The 21,372-nt window shown below is 54.0% G+C and overlaps 1 protein-coding gene across 8 annotated transcripts in view; it reads left to right on the top strand.

Moving 5' to 3' along the window:
- Positions 1-21,372, top strand: part of CACNA1E (calcium voltage-gated channel subunit alpha1 E) — a 134,176-nt gene that overhangs the window by 31,705 nt on the left and 81,099 nt on the right. For 7 of the 8 annotated variants that reach the window (XR_007627720.1, XM_050306714.1, XM_050306713.1 and 4 more), the window contains 3 exons: positions 7,731-7,997; positions 16,520-16,625; positions 17,069-17,208. Coding sequence is in view for 7 of the 8 variants with exons in the window: in XM_050306714.1 (XP_050162671.1) it covers positions 7,731-7,997; positions 16,520-16,625; positions 17,069-17,208 (513 nt within the window). In the remaining variant the exon portion in view is untranslated. Of the gene's footprint in view, positions 1-7,073; positions 7,192-7,730; positions 7,998-16,519; positions 16,626-17,068; positions 17,209-21,372 lie in introns of those variants that run through there. The other variant, XM_050306712.1, reaches the window with a different exon arrangement.

Raw genomic sequence — 21,372 nt, 5'->3', positions numbered from 1 at the left:
CTGAGATGGAGGAGGATGGAGAGGTGTGATCTCACCTCTTGCCAGCTTGGTTAGTATGAGGCTGGGATGCTCCACAGCTTTTGGCTGAGGGGAGAGGTTGTGTAGAGGGATTTGGGGGTATGAAGCGTGGATGGAAATTCCCTTTAATCTGATGGAAAAGCAGGAGAAGGTGGATAGCTGTTCTGAGAGGTGGGATTGCTGCATGCCTGCCAAAGCAGCCAGGATGCAACTGGAAATGCTAATTAGAGCCCAACTCTCAAGGCTAAATAAAGCAGCAGGGCACTTCAGGCAATTTATTAATGAGTGATTATTTCAGGGCTCTTCATCTGAGCTATAAAGCCTCCTGGCCTAAGGCAGAGTTAGACCAAGGAGAGCTGTGTCACCAGGCACAGTCAAGTGGGGTGTTTAGGTAGGAAATGGGAGAGCAGGCAGTGACAGAATCCTTCCCTGCTGTGTGGAATCATTGCAGCTAGCACTAGGGCAAAGTAATGGTGTCTCTCATCTGTGGTGGTTTAGGAGTCTCACCTGCCTCTGCTTGAGGTGTCAGCAACCCCATGTGCTTGCTCGGGTGGCTTGTGCACCCACAAATGGGGCTGTTGGTGTGGGGTTTGGTGTTTTTGGGGAGTACAAAGCCCTGAGCAGCCTGTGGGAGGTGGGTGAGTGCAGGCAGTGAGCTTCACAGTGGCAGAGTGAGACCAAGCACCAAAAACAGCTCTTGTGAGTTTTGTGGTGCTGGACGCATATCCCTAAAGTGTCCCCATAAATGCCCAGCTTTCTAGGCTGTTCTTTAAGCCTCTTTCAGCTCTTCCAGACTGACATAATTTCAAGGCTGGGTTGGATGAGGCTCTGAGCAACCTGATCAAGTTGAAGATATTTCTGTACTTGGCAGGGGTTTGGACTAGATGACATTAAGGGTCCCTTCCCACCCAAACTGTTCTATGATTCCATGATTTGGTTGCTGAATCCCCCTTTGAATCAAGATGCAATATCCTTCTGCTTTATCAGTAGTGCTGATGTATGAGCTACTCTAGTCCCACAGCAATGCAGTGGGGGAGGACAGCCAACTTGAAGGCTCTGTGGTGTGTTTGGGCATTTTCGGTGGCTTCAAGAGGTATGTGAGGAGTTTAAGTTGGGGTGCATGTGATCCCACGGGACTGTGGGTCTTGGGCCACCTGAGCAGGACCTGGTGCCAGGCTGTGGTGCTGTCATCTTGTCATGCCTGCCTTGTGCTGAGGAACACTTGGGGAAGGATAAAAAGCAGGTTATACACAGCTCCTGATCCTGTTCTGACATCCTACCTGACTTGCAGAGACACCTTTAACGTGTCTCCCCTTTGCTTGCACAGAAAGATGTCATAACAGATCAGCCACTGGGAAGCATCTGCATGTAGGGGAGGAGGAAAAGGGGTGGAGGCTCTCAGGGTTTCCTCCAGGCTCTGCCTGGAGCTACCTAAAATGCCATGGCTAATGCATGCCATTAGTCCTGACATCTAACCCCTAGAGAAGCTGGAGGCTGGTGAGCCCTGCTGGGGTGTGGGTGGGATATTGTGGGTTTGGCAACCTTGAGTGGGACCTGGTGGAAGCTACATTCATGTTTATGTGGCATTTTGCTTTAGGTTTGTGTTGTGTTCTGCTTGGCAGCTGAGGGACAAAGATGCTCCAGGCTGAGTTCTCTTAAGCAATCACTTGCAGAGGGGTTAGGAAAAGGGATGCCTGGGCTGGGAATGCAAGGTGTGCTGCACCTGGGGTCTTAAAAAGGGGCTACATGGGGAAGGCTGGGTGTGAGCTGCTCCTTCTGCACCTCCACTACTTGCAAGAGCTGGTTGTGAGGGAGGTATGATGACCAAAATCTTAGTTTCCAGAACGTTATTGCCCCATCTCAGCAAAGAGAATTTTTACAAGATTGTTTTCCTATTGATTTTAAAGATGCCAAAGCTGATGTTGGACTTGTGGGTCTTGGTAATTAAAAGTCAGCAGTGTCTGTGAACAGAGGGGTGTTTTATGGCAGCCAATTACACTTTCAGCTTCAAGCAGATTCAAGTTTTCCTGCCGCTGCTGCTATGTGACACTTGGTGTGGCTGCTGCAGCCCAGTGAGCAGGAGAGGGGTTGGTGGAGTAGTGGCAGTCACTTAAATCTGGAGGTAGAGTTGATAGCTTGGTGTAAGATTTGCTTGCTTTCATTAGTTCTTCCAGCCATCTGATTCCTCTGTGAAGAAATCAAAGTGCTGATCGTGCAAAGTCAGCCCTTTGGGTTGGTGTTGGGAGCGTGTCCTGGGGGTTGTGGAGGTGATGGTGCTCACCTCTCTAAGAGCTGGAGAAGGTATGTTCTGGTGGGATGGGCAGTGCTGTGAGTCGGGTGAAGTTGTTGGGGAAAAGAGTGAGCAGATGGCAGAGAGGAAACACCCTGCTTTGAGTGAGGGCTGCCTTGCTGTGGGGCGGCCCCGAGCCTCTACTGTGCTCAGCCAACAGGGCTGTCGTGGCCTGTGCCACAGCTACCAGCATCTGCACGAATGAGCATCAGGCAGACACTGGTGTGGTGCCCTCCTCTGGACATGACATCCTGGAGTTGCTTGGACCATTCTACCCACATCCCTGGGTGAGCTGCACCAGCCCGGGAATTTTGTGCTCAGCTCAGCAGAACTTACCCTTTGCAAATGGGGAGAACATCCTCTTCCTAATCTAGCAGGTAATGAATCTGTTCCTGGAAAAAACCCTTGCATTCCTGCATGGTTATAAACATGGTTTCTGAGTCACAGCTACTCAGTCTCAATTTGAAATTTGGCCAGAGCACCACTGTAGATGATTCTCATCTGATTTTTTTTTTCCCCCCAGCATAGCCATATTTCAAAAATAAATTCAAGTAAGGATGCCAAAAGCCACTTTCTAAGATGAGTGCAGTCCATCACAGCTCCTGGGAATATCAGTCATGGAAGGGGAGCCTCTCCCCACTTTCTAAACCCTGCCTGGGCTGCATTAGAATCACAGAATGATTTGGTGTTGAAGGCACCTTAAAGATGATTTAGCTCCAAACCCTTGCCATGGGCAGGGACATCTTCCACTAGACAAGGTTGCTCCAAGAACTGTCCAACCTGGCCTTGGTTCCAGGGATGGGGCAGCCACAGCTTCTCTGGGCAATCAGTGCCAGGGCCTCACCACCCTCAAAGGGAAGAGTTTCTTGCTAATATCTAATCTAACTTTGCCCTCTGTTATTTTGAAGCCATTCCCCCTTTTCCTGTCACTCCACTTGTCCTTAGTCCCCCTCCAGCTGTCTTGGAGCCCCTTTAGGCACTGGAAGGTGCTCAAGGTCTCACTGGAGCCTTCTCTTCTCCATGATGAACATCCCCAGCTCTGAGTTTCTTCAGGGACTTGTCCCTTGCCTAATGCTTTCCCCGAGCAGAGGAGCAGCTTTTGGCTTTCTGAGCAACATGGGGATTAGCAGAAGATACTTAAAACGCTATTTCCCAGTTTTTTGGGGTGCCTGTACAAGCAACGCACAGGTGGGAGACTTCGGGGTGCCGGGCTGAGCCAGAGGCTGCTCCAGGGGGCTGTGCGCTAACTGCTTGGGGGGTTTGCTTCTGCTTCTGAGCATCCTTCGGGAAGTGGGGGGGGGGGGGTCAGTCGGGGGGAGCCTAGACGAAGCCCTGGCTACTGTCTGAGGCTGGGGGATGCAGGGAGGGGACAGTTGCCACTAGATGGCAATGCCGGAACGGCGTCAGCTGCCCCACCAAGGGCGGAGGGTGATGGGGGGGGCTCTGGCTCACCTGGGAAGGGGCAGCCCCATGTCTCTGGTGATGCCCTGCCCTGCAGGGCTGGGGGCATGTCTGGGAGTGGTTGGTAAAAAGCAAGGAGAGGGCTTGGGTGGCAATATCAACGTGAGAATCATAGAACTGCAGAATCATTTATGTTGGAAAAAACCTGTAAGCTCATTAATTCCAGTTGTTGACCCAGCACTGACAAGCCCACCACTAAACCGTGTCCCCAGGTGCCGTATACTATATGTCTTACAAATCCCTCCATGGATGGTGACTCCACCACTTCCTTGGGCAACTTGTTACAGGGCTTGACAACCCTTTTGGTGAAGACATTTTTTCCCCGAATATCCCATCTGAACCTGCCCTGGTGCAACTTGAAGCTGTTTCCTCTTGACCTGCCTGCTTGTTGCCTGAGAGAAGAGACCAACCTCCACCTGGCTACAGCCTCCTTTCAGGTAGCTGTAAAGAGTGGGGAGGTCCCTTCTGAGCCTCCTTTTCCCCAGCCTGAACACCCCCAGCCCCCTCATCAGCCTTGTGCTCTAGACCGGAGGAGTGTTAGCCTGTTGTCGAAAACCAAGTGCATCTCAAGCACCTTCCTGTCCTGGCACCACCTGTTCCCTTGTCTTCTTGGATTTCCTTCATTCACAGAAACCCAAACAGCCCCATATATCTGGCTCTGGATCCCTGTGCTGTGTTGAATCATGTGGGCAGCAGCCACTCTTCTTCTTGACTCATGAATCCCAGTGTGCTGGATGAGGGTCAAGATGAGAACAGCAGTAAACATCCTGGGAAACTGAGCTTGCATCTCTTGGCATAGCCAGAGACTTTTTTTTTTTTTTTTTTCTTTTTTTTGGCTTTCAGTCTTCTCTTAAGGAGCTGCTTTCTCATAAATATCCCATCCTTTAGCACTGTCTGAGCAGGAGAGAGGCTCCCATCAGTCATCCTGTGCTCTGCTCTGCAGCAGCAAACATAGAGGTAAGGGATTAATCCTGAGTTCAGAGAATAGCCCACTGCCCCAGCAGAGATATCCAGCTAATGTGTATTCCTGTTTTGAGGGGTCAGGAGGAGGAAGGCTGCCTTCCTCCCTCTCAGGCCCTTGCTTTGAGCCAGGGAGGGGATGCAGAGGCAGTCCTTGGTCTGTTGAGGACCTGGGGACCACACGCAGCTTGAGCATTTAGGGTGGGTGGGATCTTGCAGTGCAGGTTTAGGGGGTGGGAGAGGCCTTGGGGGGCCGGGAGGAGCAAAAGCAGGATCTCTGCAAGGCTGAAGATCTGCTCCTGGCAGTCTACCCAGTCTCAGGTTTAATTAACAGTGACTTACAGGTTTGAAAGGTGGGAAGAGTTGCATTGCTCCTGATGCTGCGTTGGTGGTGGGGAGGAGGAGGAAAATGGGATGAGCCACAAATCATAATTGATTCATTTAGGGCAGTGTCTTGACTGAACTGAATCAAAGGGACTGTAATTAGTTGGTAACTGGTGTGGCCACCTCACGGCCTGCTGCTAGTGGAAGGAAAGCCCAGGGTCATTCTGGCTGGCTGGTGGCCTGGGAAGTATTTTGGGAGGAATCTGCCCACCCCTGCTGCACTCTGCTGCAGCGTAGTGGTGATGTAGCTGGGGACTTGCTGAAACTCCCCAAAACAACACCCATTTTGGTTATAAGGCTAATTGGAGGCACAGAGTCAATAGAGATGCAGCAGTTGGGCATTGTGGTGAGCTGATGGGCTCTTGGTGTCTGTCTGGGGCAGTGATCCTACAGTCTGTTTTGCAAACATTCCTCTGTTTATCTCAGGGACATATCCTTCCTCTTCCTCACCCAGTCAACCAAAGGGCTTCTGGCAGTGAGAGCCTGGGACAAAAAGCACACCTTGTGGCCCTTTGGTCACACTTGTGCCTGCAGGGAGGAGAAGTGCCTGGTGAAGTGCTACCAGGCTGCACCAAGGGAGAAGGCCTTGCCCAAATGAGTTACAATTTATGTTATTAAGGGCTTGATTTTTTTTTCTTTTAAATTTAAATACCTCAAGTGTTTCTGGCTGCCCCACAGCAGGAGTGAGGGATGGGGCAGCAGCCACTGTGATTGCAGAGAGGTTTGGTGGTGGTGTTGTAGACAGGGGACATCTTGGGGACACAGGGTGCCTTGTGACACCAGCTGCAGCTGTGGGTGCTCTGCTTGAGGCAAAGGCAGGCAGCGAATGCTGAAGGCCCTGGGGAGCTCTTTGACCTTGGGGTTCAGTGGGAGGGTTGGGGGATCCTGTGTGTGTAAAACAGCTCCCAGGGTGTGCAGAGCAGTGAGGCTGTGACCTGCCAGGCGGGTATGGAGCACTTGGGGACATCCCTGTGGATCTGAAGGTGTACCCTGCATGTGCCAGGAGGGCAGGGGGGTTCCCCCAAAGGTGGGTGGGCAGGCAGTCCCTGCACCAGGGCACAGCCCAGCCCAAGGGACCCTGGGCATCCTCGAGTGACCTTGGCACATGCGGGGGTGCAGCAATAGCGATGTCCCCAGTCCTCTGCCCATAGTGAGTTGGCTGGGTGGGGAGCAGGGTCACAGACACCCCCCCTCCCCCGTCCCCGTGGCAGCTACTGCAGGGACACATACAGCCCGGGCTGTTTACACTTCTCCGATGAGCTGCTGCTGCTTCTGGCCAACATCATGTGCCAAACAGAAAATACCGAGCTGGGGGGGAGGGATGTAAAGAAGGCTGATCTGTATGTGAGTGAGCAGGAGGGCTCTCCCCGGGCACTCACTGGCGACGGGGCGGCTTCGGCGAGGAGCCTCGAGCCTCGAAGTGTCCCAGGGATGGGGAGAGGACAGTGCATGTGGCCGGAGAGATTCTCGGTGCGGGCTGAGATGGGGTGGGGAGGCTGCAGACAGGGGAGCCCCCCTTGCCCCCCAGTTTAGCCACTCACCTAGAAGCACCCGTGTGCTGGAAAGCCCACTGCAGCCAGGGCGGGAGGAGTGCTTCTGGTAGGGTGAGGGCTCCCTCATTGCCTTTGTTCCCTTCAGACCCACCCCTCGACTCTGATTCTCCTTTGCGGCAGCTCCCGTGCTTGCCAAAAGAACGCACTGGATGGAGCGAGGGAGCGAGCCGGGCGTGTTATGCGTGTGTGCGCTTGTGTGCGCCTGTGTTGCCACTGACTTCATTAAAGCGAGCTGTCCCCGAGCTGCAGAGGCGCGGCAGCCTTTAATTTCGTAGCCCGGTTCCTGCGGGAAGCCGACGTCGCCTTACGCGCTCCTGCCCTGGCAGCGAAGGGCTCAGCATCCCCGGTGCCTGCCTGGGGGCTCTGCCCTCCATCCCTGCCCACTGCCCCAGGTAGCCAGCAGATGGGTGGTCGGGCTCACGCAGGATGCTGAAGATGGAGTCGGGAGGAAGGAGTTGGGCACTTGGCTCCAACTAAGCCGGAGCACACTGCAACCTGTTCCCTCGGCCTCGGCTGCTGCGCTGGGTGCTGTACCGAATTGTGTCTTCCTTTGCGATGGGGTGGATGAAAGGACTTGGATCCCAGCCCTTTCCCTTCCTGATCTCTGCTTGCCTTGAAGCGGGGGGAGGAGGGGGTTGGGGGTGGGGATTAAAAGGGGCTGGTTTGGGCTTGCAGGCAGAGCGGTGGGAAGGATGTGGCTGGGTTTAACCCCTTGCTTCGTGGTGGAAGGCGCTTAGGGACTGAGCCACTGCGGCCTCTGGCGAGCACGAAGGCGGGGTCTCTGCCCTCCCTCCTGCCCGAGCGGCCGTTCTGGGGGGGCTGGAGGCAGCGGGATGCCTCTCATGCCGTGCCGGAGGCATTGAGCCGGTGCCGTGCCTTGCCGCCTCTCCTCCACCCGGGTCCCTGCTCCCCTGGAGGGATGGAGGAGAGACGGAGCTGAGCATCACCCGGAGAGAAGGAGGGGGCTGTGGTTGGGACTGCGCCCCGCAACCCCCTCCCTCTTCTCTCCCACCCCCTCGCCGCCTCGGTGCTGCTGCTTTGGCTCACCTGTGTGTTTCTTCCAGGATGGCTCGCTTTGGGGAGGCAGTGGCTGGCAGGCTAGGCTCTGGAGATGGGGGCTCCGATCAGAACCGGAGCCGGCAAGGAGCTCCTGCCCCTGCAGGAGGGAGCCCGGGAGCCTTCAAGCAAACCAAAGCGCAGAGAGCACGGACTATGGCTCTGTACAACCCTATCCCTGTCCGGCAGAACTGCTTCACCATCAACAGATCGCTCTTCCTCTTTGGGGAAGAGAACATAGTCAGGAAATATGCCAAGAAGCTAATTGACTGGCCATATCCTTTCTGCTCCCCCCTGTGAGCCCCCCCTTGCTCCCTGGATTTGCCTCGGTGGCCGCCCAGGATACGTGCGTGTGGCACTAATGGCAGGTAAGGCGTGCGGAGAGGGGTTCCCCGTTCCTCGGGGATGCTCTCCTCGCCCTGTTGCTGCTTTACCTCCTCTACTCTGTGCCTGATGGGAACTGAGCTCTTTCTCCCTGCAGAGAGCCCCCTAGCCCCTTCTCAGGCTTGGATTTGTTAGCCCCCCATGTTGTTGAGGAGGGGTGCTCTGATCCCAGTTTAACCCTGTGTGCTTTGCGATGCTCTGTGCGTGTGCCTTGGGAGCGGGTGGTGGTGGTGTGGCCTCTCCTGTGTGCCTTGATGCCTTGCTGGAGTTTTGTCACCCCACCCCACGTGGAGCCACCCATCCCGTTGAGGACAGCTCCACGGGAGCCCATGAATCTCCAGTTGCTGCTGGGTGGCGGCTCTGTCCCTCCTGTGTGTGCCCTCTTTGCTGCAGATCACTCCTGGCTGGGGCACAGCCATCCTCACCCTGCAGCCCCCAGCCCCCCATGGCAGCTCTGGGAACCGGCTGCCCCCTCCCTGCGGCAGAGGGAAGGATGGTGAAAACCTCTGTCTGTGCCCTGTGGCCCTTTTGGAGAAGCTGGCACAGGGATCTGTGATTTTTATCCCAGGGATCCCCCTACCTCATAGGGCTGGGTGGTGGGTGCAAAACATCCCCCCTGCTTCCCCAGCTCCTCCATCCTTTCATACACTCCCACACACTTCTCTCTCCTCCCACCCTCCCTGTGGGTGCCCCGGGCGCCTTGGCCGGCACCCAGCACCGCAGCACTCAGCCCCTCATCAGCCTGAGCTCAGTGCCCTGCTGCCCCCTGAGATCCCTCCTGGGCTTTGCCCCCATGGAGGACCTGAGCCTGAAAACTTTAGTCGGCCACACTTTGACTGTAGGACCCTCCCTGTGCCATGTTCTGCAGCAGTGATTCCATGCAGCTCTCGCTTCTCTGCCCGCAACTTGTTGGTTGAGTTACTGGCTCCTCCAGCGGGCATGGAGAGCTTTCCCTGGTGCCAGGCAGCAGTGCCTTGGTTTGGTGCAACAGGTACCTCAGGGAAAGGCCTCTGGTAAGGCACAGGGATGCAGGACAGGTCACCCAGCCTGCTGAGCATCACCCAGGAAATGCCCCTTTGCAGCTCCCATATGTCAGGTCAAACCTCTGCAAAGCAGGAACTGGTCTTGTCTGGGGAACTGCAATGTGCCCCAGGCTTGAGGGCATGACCTGGGCATGCAGAGCCATCTTAGAGGGGCTGAATTCCCTGTGGCATCCCTAAATATGCCCCTCCTGACAGCGCCCACGGGGTGGATGGCTGCAGGTGCATTGGTGTGGCGGTGAGGACGGGGACGTGGTGGCTCAGCGCGGAGCCCTGCAGGGCAGTGGCCCAGCTGGCAGGCTACTTTTCCAGAATACGCCAAATTATTCATGTGCTTTTTTAGTGGGGTGTGGGAGGGCCCTCGCCCCTTTGGCTCTTATTTAAAGTGAGAAGGAGCTGGGGTGCTGCTCCTGGCCTGGCACTCCTGGAGTGGGCTGGGGTCCCGTGCCGGCATGATGTCTCACCTCCAGGCAGCCGCTGTCTCCTAAAGACTGGAGCTCCATGACCACGTGATAAAAACTCCCCAGCATTATTCTCTCCTGGAATGTGCAATGCATGAGGGAGATGGGCTCATTTTATATTTTTTTTTCCAGAAGTAAATGACATATTCCCATGTCACTTACTGTGCTGGGAACAGGTGTGCTCCGGGCCTGGGAGCTGAGTGTTCCTGCCTGTCCTCCGCCTGGCTGCCAGCTCTTTCCAAGAAACTCATTCACCCTGGAGTTCCTCTGCACCACTGGATTTTTGAGGGTTTGGGAACAGGCAGGGTGTCTTTGTGATGAATTTTGGTTAGCTTGGCCTGGCAAGTTGTTCCTATCCTTGTAGTTGTAGCCTGGCACAGGCACCTGGTGCCTTTTGGTAGGGCCAGGAAAACCCAGCAGCCTGGCCTGCAGCCCATGGCGTTGCTTCTGGATGAGGGTAGTTTGGGGAGGTGAGTTTGGGAGGGTGATGGGCCAGTTCCTGTGCTGTGCTGTGGATTGGAGTGGGTACGGCACGGAGGAAAGCCAAGGGGGCTGTAGTGGAGCACAGAGAGAAGTGAAGGCTCTTCTTCATCCAGCTCCAGTTGACTAGGTAATAGGGCTAAAAATATCTGGTGATTCAGGCCTGGATATCTGCTGGGTAACTGTGTAATTATAACCAGCAGCCTCTGCAGTTTGGCTTCCCAGTGTAAATAGGGATTATGTGTGGAGGGGAAGGAGGAGAAACAGGAGCAACTGGGATTGGGATGCAGCTCCATGGGGAGGCAGGTCTTGCTTTCTTGGAAGCCCAGTGTTGTTACCTCCACTGGAGCTACTCTTTTAACCTGTCCTACCCCAAACAGTGAGACAGCTGCTATTTTGGCTGTAGGAACATTTCCTCCTCTTCTCCTTGAGAAACACAGCCTTGTCCTGCCTGCTCTCCTCCTGCTCATGGCCAGGCCTTTCGCCCTGATTTCATTTGTTTGGCTGCCTGGAAAGCTGCAATTCAGTTAGCACATGAGATGGGCTGCAGCTCATCTATATCTGCTCCGTTCCTCATCCACCTAATCACATTTGACCTGGATAAGATCCCTCTCCCACCCCAGAAAGGCCACATGACATTGTGTGGCTCTGGCTGCATCCCCAAGGACAGCATCTGGCTGCAGGCACACACTGGCCACTCTACCTGTCCCCGGATTTGACAGGGAAGACAGATGTCCATTGGGACCTAGTTCCCTATGGTGAGGGATTTCTCTTATCTCAGCCCTCTGAGGACCAAATCTGATGTTGGGCTGGCCAAGAGCAGCCTGAGTGCCTGCAGAACCCGAGGGCGTGTTCCCAGTCCAACAATCGTGGGGATTTTGTTCCGTGGGAAGCACACCCGCGTGTGTCTGAATTGTTTTGCTCATGATGACTCTTGCTTAGACCTGACACTGTGTGGGCAGTGCCCCTCAGGGACCCTGGCAGTGTCACCTGGCCAAGCATCTTCTGTACCTTTGCTTTTCCCCAGCTAAGATTCTGGCAGGTCTCACTTTCCCGAGGGAAGAGCTGCGCCATGTTGTGCCATCCTTGGGTAGCTCTGTTCTTCCTTGCGCTCCCCGAGAACGTTTTTTTTTTTTTTCTCCCAGGCTGTTTTCTGTGCCCTTCATTCATCGGATTTTGGGGTTTTTTAATTTTTTTTTTTTTGGGGGGAGGGGCGAGTAGGTGTAATGGCAGGTCTGTCTTTTTGACAGCCGGGGAGAGTGAGGCAGCCTGTCAGATGGTGAATTTAAACAGAGGCAGCTGTTGTCATGGTGATGCCAAGTTGCATCCTGTTGCTGTGGCAACCAAAGTTAAAAAACTGATGTTAAGGCAGGAAAATCACATGATTTTTTGTTTAAAAAAAAAAAAAGGAAAAGGAGGAGGAGAGGAGAGAGGTTTGATTTCCAGGGTGAGGTAGGGGAGAAGGAGATGCTTCTCCATGGAGCTGTTTGCACATGTCAGGCAGACCCTGCATCCCACATCTTGAATCCTTACAGGAGCAGCAGCAGTAGCAGTGTGGGTAGCTCTGCCCTTTCGGACCCCTGGCTGACACTGCCTTCGGTTTAATCCCTGATGGAAAGCAAACCACCACATTTTTGAGTCATAAGCAGCAATGTCTGTGACTGTAAAGAGTGAGCATGTCTGTGCAGTGAGATTTAAGCAGGCTAGGTGCTCCCTGCCAGCTGTGCAGGGACATGATCACAACCTCAAGCCTATGCTCGCTCTCCTGAGCCTGTGTGTAACAGGCACATGGGAGTGGGCTCATGTTTAAATGGTAGTGGGAGGATTTGGGGTCTGGACATCACTTTCTGTCAACCCTAGCACAGCACAGATGGGCTGGGAGTTATGGGTAGCAGGATGCAGAGATAGGGACAGCCATGAGGGGTCAATAGCTCTACGGCTGCTTGACAGCACTGGATAGTCTTACTGATGGGGGAAGATCCCTTTCGTTCTCAGGGACAAGCCAGGGAAGTTTTTTGGGGCTGGGGAATCCCAGAGTTTAATTAGGAACACTCAGAGGCTTTGCTCTACTTGGCACTTCTGGTTTTTCCTGGAAATTAAAAACCTCTCTTGCCCAGAGAGGTTGTGGTCTCCCCATCCCTGCAAGTGTTGAAGGCCAGGTTGGGTGATGTCTCTGCCCACAGCAGGGGGGTGGAGTGAGATGATCTTTAATTCTTTAGTGTCCCTTCCAATCCAGACCGTTTTGTGATTCTATGAAAACAGCCTTGGAGAGGAGGTGCTCTCTTTCCTACTGGGGTGTGGAGCTGAGAGGGAGGGGCATTGGGATCCTAGGGATGGGGGTGTTGAAGAGTTGGGTTTTTCTTCCTGTCTCACTATGTGGGACAGGCAGCAGTGCTGGGATTGGGACCACCAAGATGAAGTCCATGTGTGTGGAAACTGAAGCTCATTCTCACTTGACACCTGGGAAGCAGGAAAAGCCCCTCAGAGCAGCAAGTCCTTGGGGAAGCCTGGGGAGAGGTGGGAAATGGAAATATGAGTTTCTAGGTGTTGGAACTGAGCTGGATGATGCAGGTCAAGGGGTAAAATTGCTCCTGCTCTTCTTGCTGGCACTTGGAAGTAGGATTTCCCAAGGCCCCTGGGACCTCACTCCTCTGGCTCTTCTGCTCCTTCCCCACCTTCCTGCCCAGGAGTGGGAGAAGGCACTGAGAAATGGAGGGAGGCAGTGGAGCTCTCCATAGCTCCCATCCCTTGCCTGCATCTAGGGAGGGATTTGTCTTGTACCCAGCCTCTTGTGGAGGTTGCATCAATGTACCATCAGCACCATAAATCTATCTTCGGGGATGGGAGCTGGGAACACTCCATGCCTTAGCAATACAGGTGTTCTGGGCTGGCTGGTTTGGGGTTCTGTCTGGGGAGGAAGGTGCAGAGGAAGGTCACAGCTGGGAGAAAGGATCTGCCGGTGGCTGAACAGCTCCCTGACAGACCCACCAAGGTGCTCCAGCTCCAGACTTGGGGTTAGTGCCTGCTCCAGGTGGTCTGGGTCATGGCTTGGGGGATGCCTATATGGCCTGGGGTCACTGTTCACACCTTCAAGGCACTGGGTAGGAAGCATGGAGCTGCAGGTGTGGCATGCACAGGGATCGACTGAGTTGCTAAGGAAACAAGTCAACAGTTCAGGGGAGCATTGGGTAAAGGAGATAAATCAATAAGAAAACCTATTTTTATCGGCTCCCTAATGATATTCCAGGAAAAGGCAGACGAAGGAGGAGGAGAAGGCTGGAGGAAGATGGGCTTTTGTTACCAGGCTTGGAGAGAGGCTAGGGCTGCTCTGCGTTTTGGATGGCTGGAAGATTGTGTAATTAGACATCTAATGTGAGAGAAAACAAAGCAGTGACAGAGCATTGTCTAGTGGGTTCCAGCCCTGAGCTGGGAGGATGCTTGCTTGGCAGACATGAAGTGTGGGGATAAAATATCCCTCCGTTTAGCTAGATGTCCCTGCTGTCCTTTGGGAGGTTTTTCTTACCCATGGCCTCTCAAAACCTGGCACAGCTAGAGCTATGGGAGCTTGTTTCCACAGGGTTGATGTCTTGCAGCTCTCACATAGCTCTGGATGTGATAACCCAGGCTCAGCTCCTTGGTAAACTGGGCCAGTGGGGTTTGGAGAGTCACTTTTAGCAGTGACCTCGAGCTTAGGTCAGTGTTTAGGGAAGTGATTGCCTTTTAGACTCGGCCAGGTTGGATGGGGCTCTGAGCAAAGCGTTCTAGTGAGAGGTGTCCCTGCCCACGGCAGGGAGATTGGAATGAGATGGTCTTTAAGGTCTCTTCCAGCCCAAACATTCCTTGATTCTATGATATCTTCTCACCCACATGCCATGCACTTGCTGGAGGGTGGAGCAGGGATGTGGTTCTGTGCCGGAGTAGGTGTGCACCGTCCCTGTGTTGTTGGACCAGATATTGGAGGTGCAAGGAAACACAGGGGTGAGCAAAACCACTAGAGGTGGTCCTGAACCACCTCCACACTGCTACCTTGGGAAAAGTTGGGTTTTTCCCACCTGGGTGTTTCCTCCATGGGAGTAGTGGCTGTGGTGGGGAGAAGTGTGGGATGCTTGGCGGGTTTAGCTGGGCTGGGGCGGACAGACGGACTCGCCGATCTAGGCAAATGTGCCTGGTGCCTGGGGAGCTGGCTGCACTGCCCCACTAACACGCTGTTTTTCTTTTAAACTGGTGCTAATTGCTCATAGACTTTCAGGAAAATGATACAGAAAGATCCTAAACAGGCTTGTGGCTCGGGGCCAAACTCCATGCTCTGCCCATCAGCTGGAGCGTGCAACCAGGGGTGGGAAGCAGGGAGAGGATTTGGCTTTTGCAGGAGCCATGCCGTGAAACCCCTACTTGTGTTAAGCCTCAGAGGAAAACTTTTGGGGTTTGGCCTCCCCCTCCTGAAGCACAGGGAGCTGCTCATGCTTTGTGTCTGGCTGGCAGCATGGTGCGAGCCGGCAGCAGTGAGCTCTGCAGCATCTCTCTTTGGGTTTGCCTCTAAATTATCAACCATTAATTTCACTGGGTGGCCTTTTAAATGCCTTGGCTGAATCTTTCCTGGCTCTTCTTCCTACTGGGCTAAATACCTCCCAGCTCCTGCAGGCTCTCCTTGGCTGTGCCTCCTGTCAGCTCTCTGGGGACCTGCTGATGCCCATCCCTGCTCCCACCTTGCAAGCATCACTGCTGCCAGGGTCACTTCATGGTTCCCTGTTTTCCATGCTTGTGGCCAGCACTGGGGTGCGTTCTCTTGCCCATGGGCTCAGGGCCACTGGTTTAAAGAATTTCACTGTAGTTAGTGGCCAAAAGGCAGTGTTGCAAAACACAAAATCACCCTTTTCCCGGAGTTGATGTCGTGGGCATTGGGCACCTCCTGGTCTGAGAGTTGTGAACCTGAAGGTGCTGGGCCTGGAGAAGCCTGGTGTGGTAGGGAAAGGCTCAGCTGTTTTCTATGCTGGCTTGGGGTGGTGGGAGTGTGGACGATTTCTTTACAGGCAAATCCATCCCTGTGGGATCATATCCCCTTTCCACAGAGATGAGCTCTGGGAAGGTGGCATTCCCTTCCCAGGGTGGCTGCTGATGCCAGTAGTGACAGTAATTGAGCAGTGGGTTTTTGGCATGGAGGGAGTGAAGCAGGGATGTGCTGCCTGCTGATGAATCGCTCCACATTTTGTTATTGAGGATAACAGGGCTTTTATTGTGAAGATGTGGGAAAGATGGGTGGGAAGTTGGAAAGATAAGGCTATCCTGTCACTTGGAAGTGCTTTGTTTTCAAGGCTTGGCAGTGGGCCAGGCAGGAGGAGGGAGCTCCATGTCCCTACCTTGATCCCATGAGTCAAAAGGCAGGTGTGAGCTGAATTTGGGGTGCTTTCCTGGGTGTCAACCTGCCCTTTCCTTCCCCTCCCACTCAGGTCTTGAGATGCCAGCGCCTGCTGCCTCTTGTCCAACCTCAGGGTTGCTCCTGGAGAAGAATGTGTAAGACCTGGACATGGCTGTAGGATTTAGGAAGCTCTTAAGTGTCCAACCAGGCCCTGTTGATAAGGTGCTGATTCGCCTTGGAGTCTTGCTGAGGTGTGGCTGAGCTGGGATGTCTCCATAGGGAATTTCCACCCTGCTTGAACTGAAGCTCAGCTCCAGCTGCCATCAGTGTCTTGAGCTATGAGTGCTCAGCCATGTGCTCTGCAGCTCCCAGTGCCCCCTGGGTGCTTGGCAATGGCAGGTCCACCTTGCCAGCACAGGGCACAGGGAGGACGGATCCAGGTCAGATTCCCAGGACCTGCAAGGGGTGCCCCATCTTCCTCAGGCAGTGCAGGTGGTCCCCTCCATGGGGATGCTTTAGGACCAGGGCTGCTGATAGCCTGTGACACCTTCCCTCTCCAAGCCCTGAGCCCCATCTCCTGTTGCTTTGTGATAGAAAAGAGAGGGAAGGCAGCCTGGCCATCAGTGTATCATGCCAGGGAGAGCCTCCCTAACACTGCCAGGGACCATGGCAAACCCTCTTCCAGACAAAGCCCAACCTGGTCAGAGCTTGGCTGTCCCCCTTCAGACTTGTGCCCATCTTCTGGGCTACCACCAGGAATACCATCTTTCTCCCAAGGGAGTTCCCAGTCCAACAAAGGCTGATGGTTAATGACACATGAGCTCCAGAAGGAGGTGATGAGGCAAGGAAGGTCTTGGGGGCTCTCAGTTCTCTTGTTACCCCTCCCATTTCCAAACAACACCAAGGTGGGCTTCAACCACCTGCCTGGGAGCAGCAGGAGGTGAAAGACAGGCTCTATGTGTGCATGTTCCAGTGGGGAAGGTGGTGGTGGTGTCTAATGAGCAGGTGAAATGCAGGGAGGGCTGGCGGGTTGGGAATGTCATCCACCTCTCCTCTGTTCCTTAACTCCCCTCCACTCCCTTTGAGTACATGATCCTGGCGACCATCATTGCCAACTGCATCGTGCTGGCCCTCGAGCAGCACCTCCCTGAGGATGACAAGACACCCATGTCACGGAGATTAGTAAGTACCCTGTGTCCATCCCTCTCTGCCCTGCGTCGGGTGGGCTGGTGGGTGAGCAGGGGCATCAGCCAAGGGAAGCTATTCAATCCTACCAGGCAATTTCTTCTGGTTTCAGGGTGGTAGGACAGGAGGTTTCCTCTGGGACCAGCTCCTCTAGCCTTCCTGGGGCTGCTGTAACATATTCCTCCTCTATGGAGAGGGTTCAGGAAGGCTTAAGCCCCTCAAAATGAGGTAGGAAAGGACTGGGTAACCTTGAGTGGCTTATAGTCACCATCTTTTTTTCCCAAGGTTGATGAGGCTGAGGAAGGACTGGAAAAACTCCCAAAGGCGAGGATAGAGCTGGGGAAAGTGGGATGGGATGTGAGCTGGGCCAATGTGAAATGCCTGGTGCTGTGTTTGCCTAGTCTGCCCCTCTCACTGTATCACTGATTTCCCTCTGGCAGGAGAAGACGGAGCCATACTTCATTGGGATTTTCTGCTTTGAGGCTGGGATTAAGATCGTGGCCCTGGGGTTCGTTTTCCACAAGGGCTCATACCTGCGCAACGGCTGGAACGTCATGGACTTCATCGTGGTCCTCAGCGGGTGAGTGGGGTCATGTGGGGCTGCTGGGAGGTTGGTTGGGCAGCCAGGCGTGGGGGCTTGTCTTGATGGGGACGTGAGCTGCAGGGTGTGAGGCAGGGCCCTGGTTTGCTGTTGCCTGTGGTGGTTCTCCATCCCAGCTGGGAGGAAGGGCAGGATGGCTCCTTGTGCTGGGGGCTCTTGAGTTGGATTTGCTGTGTTGGATTTGCTGAGGGTGGGACAAGGGTTCCCATCAGGTAAGCATGGATGGCTCTGAGGGCACCATATCTAGCTTTCCTCAATTGGTGTCCTGACATCTGTTACCCATCTGGGCATGGGGTGAGGTGAAGACGAGGAGAACGTCCTGATAAGCAACTAGATGTGTTCTGGGAGAGGTTTTGATCAGACACTACGTGGGGAGGAGAAAAATCTCTTGTCCTTTTGCCTTCTGAAGCACTTTCTAGGATTGGCCTGGTGCTGGGGGCTTGGGAATGAGGTCAGGGTGGGGTCACGTTCCCAGGTTATGCCTGCTCAGCATGCCAGTGTGCAGCAGTGATGCTGGGGGTGGCACCACACAGAGCTTCACAGGTGCTGCTTGTGTGTCACTGGTGGTGTCACCTTCCAGGGACATGGCCCAGATTTGAGTTCTGCTTGCAGTGTGATGGGCTATGCTGGTGACAGGAATGAGCAGGGGCATTTGGGCTTGTATTAGCTAACAGTGGCAATGGCTTGAGCAAAAACCTCCCAGGGTGACTCCCCTCATTGTGTGGAGGGCAGGTGGGTGCCTGCAGCCACCGAGGGGCTTCCGGGAAGCAGTGCCAAGATTGTGCGTATTTCTTTTTGCCTTCTGATGGAATCATCACGTTCAGAGGAGCTGGTTTGATGTGTACAAACAGATGGTTTGTGTGGGTCTCCAAGCACTTTATGAGCTTTACTGGGTGCAGAGGAGCTGCAGGGTAATGTGGGAAACTGAGGCACAGGAGCCAGGTGAGATGCCTCAAGTCTCTACAGAGCTGTTTACTGCACGGTTCTGTCTCTTGGCTCACAAGGTACTTGCACCACATGGGACGTGACACCCATTTAGTTGTTCAGAGGAGAAAATTTGGGTGCTTTTTGACTCCCTTTGTCCAGTGGGGACCTGGATGGCCTCGCTGGGGTGTGGGACTATGTCTGGCTGAGAAGGCGGAGTGTGCTGGTGGTGGCGTGATGCCTTTGGTGGGGGCAGCAAACCAGCTACCTGCGGGTGGTGCAGCCCTCGCACAGGAAACTGCTGCTCTCCTGCATCTGCCAGGTGACTCCTGGGGAGGACTCTGTGGCTCCTGGGCTGGGCAAAGTTGCTCAAATCCCTGGTCACACCTCTGGGGACAGCATGGGACACGTGTCATCCCTTGTAGCAACAAGAGGGGCTCTCAGCCTCACCCTGGAGCTGCAGTGAAGGGCTGAGCGCGCAGGAAGCGGGCGGGTGGCTGGGAAATGCCCATTGGCTGTCTCCCGGTCCCGGGCATCCTTTGGGGCGTGGGCCAAGGGGGAAGCACTGGGCTGGGAGGGCGGGTTTACTGTAGACCTGTCCCTGCCCTCCCCGCGGCTCCGGGTGAGCTGACTGTAACCGAGCCGGTGCCGAGTCAGCACTCGGCAATTACTTGCAAAAGCTTCGCCAGCTCCTTTGAGTGCTGCGCCGGGCCGGGCCCCGTGCCAAGGGAATCAATTGTCCATGAAGAGCTGTGAGATCCGTGTCGGCTGCCCTAATAGGAGGTACCTGGGTCCCCCTGGCACTGCTGGTTGTGGGGAGCCCTCCAGCAGCTGCTTCACCACCATCACCCACCTTGTGTCCTGATGTTTGCTCCAGCAGAGTGGAAATTCTTCCCAAGAAACTCCTGTTTACCTGCTGGCTTCATTCCATCAGTGCTGGTGCCCTCTGGCATGGCCTCACTGATTTAGGGCAAAATCTGTTCTGTGATGGGTGGAGGAGGCAACACAGAGATTTTCATCCTGGACTGGTTTTGGGAAGGATGGGGTCACTGGGATCAGCTGGACCAGGTCACTGGGCTCCTCTGTGCTGTTCGGCTCTTGCTTTTGCCATGTGATGCCGACAAAGCTGCTGTTCCTTGGTACCATGGTTGTGCCTTCCTTGCAAGAAACTCTTGCCTGTTTAATCTGCTGAATTATTGGCAAATTTCTGCAGCAAATAATCCTTGGCTGGCAAATGACTTGCAAACAGCTTGTGGGAGAAGATTTGCACTTGTCGGATCGTTCTGTATCGGTTGCATAAGGCGGGTGGTGAAGTCTGCACGGGGAACTTGTGCGGGCAACCGGTGGGTTTGGGATTGTCTCTGCAGACTAAAACTTTCCACTTGATGAATACGCGAGTGTCTGGACAGAGATTTGCAGAAAGTACTTCTTAGGGATCTTGTTGTCACTTACCAAGAGGCAGTGGTGTGGTGGAGCGGATGTTGTAAGCATCAGAGGTGTAGGGTAGAACTTGCCTCAGGATGCACTGACCCATTTGGGAGGCTGATGGACCAGAGAGGATATATGTATGAGCAGAAACCGCCCCAGGATCCCTCCCAGAAGAACCCAGCATCATGCTCTCTGTCTGGCCCTGGTCCCTCCAAGTGTGATGCAAGATATTACTCCTCCTTTCTGGACTTATTTTCTGCCATATATATGATGGGAGAGGTCCTTAATGCAGGTGGCATCATGGTCCCAGACACCACATTAGAATTTCCGTGAGAAGTGGGATTTTCTGCATGCTCTTCCTGGTGTAAATTAGCCTAATGAGGGGTTTCTCCTGTGAGCAGCCTCCTAGGACCCTCTGCAGGAATGGATGGCACTGACTAGGGTTCAAGTGGTGTTTGCTTCTTGTGTCACTAAATCCAGTTTTTTTCATCTCAGTGGAAATTGACGCCCACCTAAAGTTCCCTGATGCTAAAGCTTCCACTGGGGAACTAATAGTCTCATTTGTAAACCTGCTCTGTTTATAACCTGTGGTTTCCAAATCTTCATCACTGCCTGAAAAAACAGCCTGTTCTCCCCCAGCTAAAAATAATTTTATCTGAAAGCATGCATAAAATACCTTTACTCGTTCTGAGGCAGAGCTAGGGTGGGGAACATCTGTGTTTCCCTGGGGGTTGGGGATGCTCACCTTGTCTGTGCATGGACCAGAGCTGGCCAGATGCTGAAGCTGGACTTGTGACCTGCTTGATGCAGTATGACCAGGAACAAAAAAGGAGAAAATGAGTCAGAAAGGGCAGTGGGAGGTTGGTGACCTCTTAATTGGTGGTCCTGAGAGGGGGAGGTTGAAGGACCTTCAGCCGTCAGGAACTGGAGTGTTAACTCCCTGCTCCCTGGGTGCCATTAGGAAGAGAGAACAAGGACCTGCAGTTGCCTGCTTTGTGCTACGCTGTATTTGAAGATGCTCATGGAATAAGAAGGGTTAAATTCCCTCTGCAAATATCCAGGTGGGTGTGTGCTTCACACACTCCAGTACGTGAGCATCATCACACCATTGGCTTTTTTTATTGCAGTAATACAATAACACGTGAGTGGTGAAGGAGTGGGGGAACACTGCTAACAATGAGAGGAAAAGAGCAAAATGGGAATCAAAGGGCCCTTGTGAAGTTGTGCTGCTCGGGAGCTGGGGAAGCAGCTGCTGTAAAACCAGAGTAAATACACTGGGGTCACTAAAAGGAAGAGCTGGTGTCAGGGTTTTTCAAAGGGTTTAATAACAGGTGCTACACCTGGGTGCCTTTTGTGAAGCCCTTGGGCACGGTTATTTCCATTAAAGGATTTTGTGGGGTGAAGCGTGGCCAAGGAAAAGCAGGACTGAAAGATTGCTGGTGGTGCTTGCCATGCCCTTAGCAAACCCAGAGCCAACTGGATGGGCAGCAGCCTGTGCTGGAAGAGGAAAGCTTGGCTCTCCCAAGTCCTGTCCCAAAGACCAGTGTCCTCTCCCTGCAAAGCCAAGTGGCAGCCATGAGCCAGGCCCCTTCCTCTGACCTCTCAGGGAAATCCTGCACACGCCTTTGCCCTGATTCATTGCTGGGGCTGATGTGAAGCAGGACAGGGTGTTTCTGAGGAGGTTGCTTCCTGCCATACTGCAGGTTTGCAATGTGAGCTCATGGACGAGGAGGGCTTTTTTGCTTCTTGTGGTGCTTGCCTGGATTTTGAGATGACTGTCTTGGAAAGTTC

This window comes from Myiozetetes cayanensis, unplaced genomic scaffold (assembly GCF_022539395.1).
Source record: "Myiozetetes cayanensis isolate MyiCay16 unplaced genomic scaffold, myiCay2020 scf12, whole genome shotgun sequence".
Classification (NCBI taxonomy): domain Eukaryota; kingdom Metazoa; phylum Chordata; class Aves; order Passeriformes; family Tyrannidae; genus Myiozetetes; species Myiozetetes cayanensis.
The sequence above is the reverse complement of the archived record's forward strand: the minus strand, read 5'-3'. Positions and strand labels throughout refer to the sequence as shown.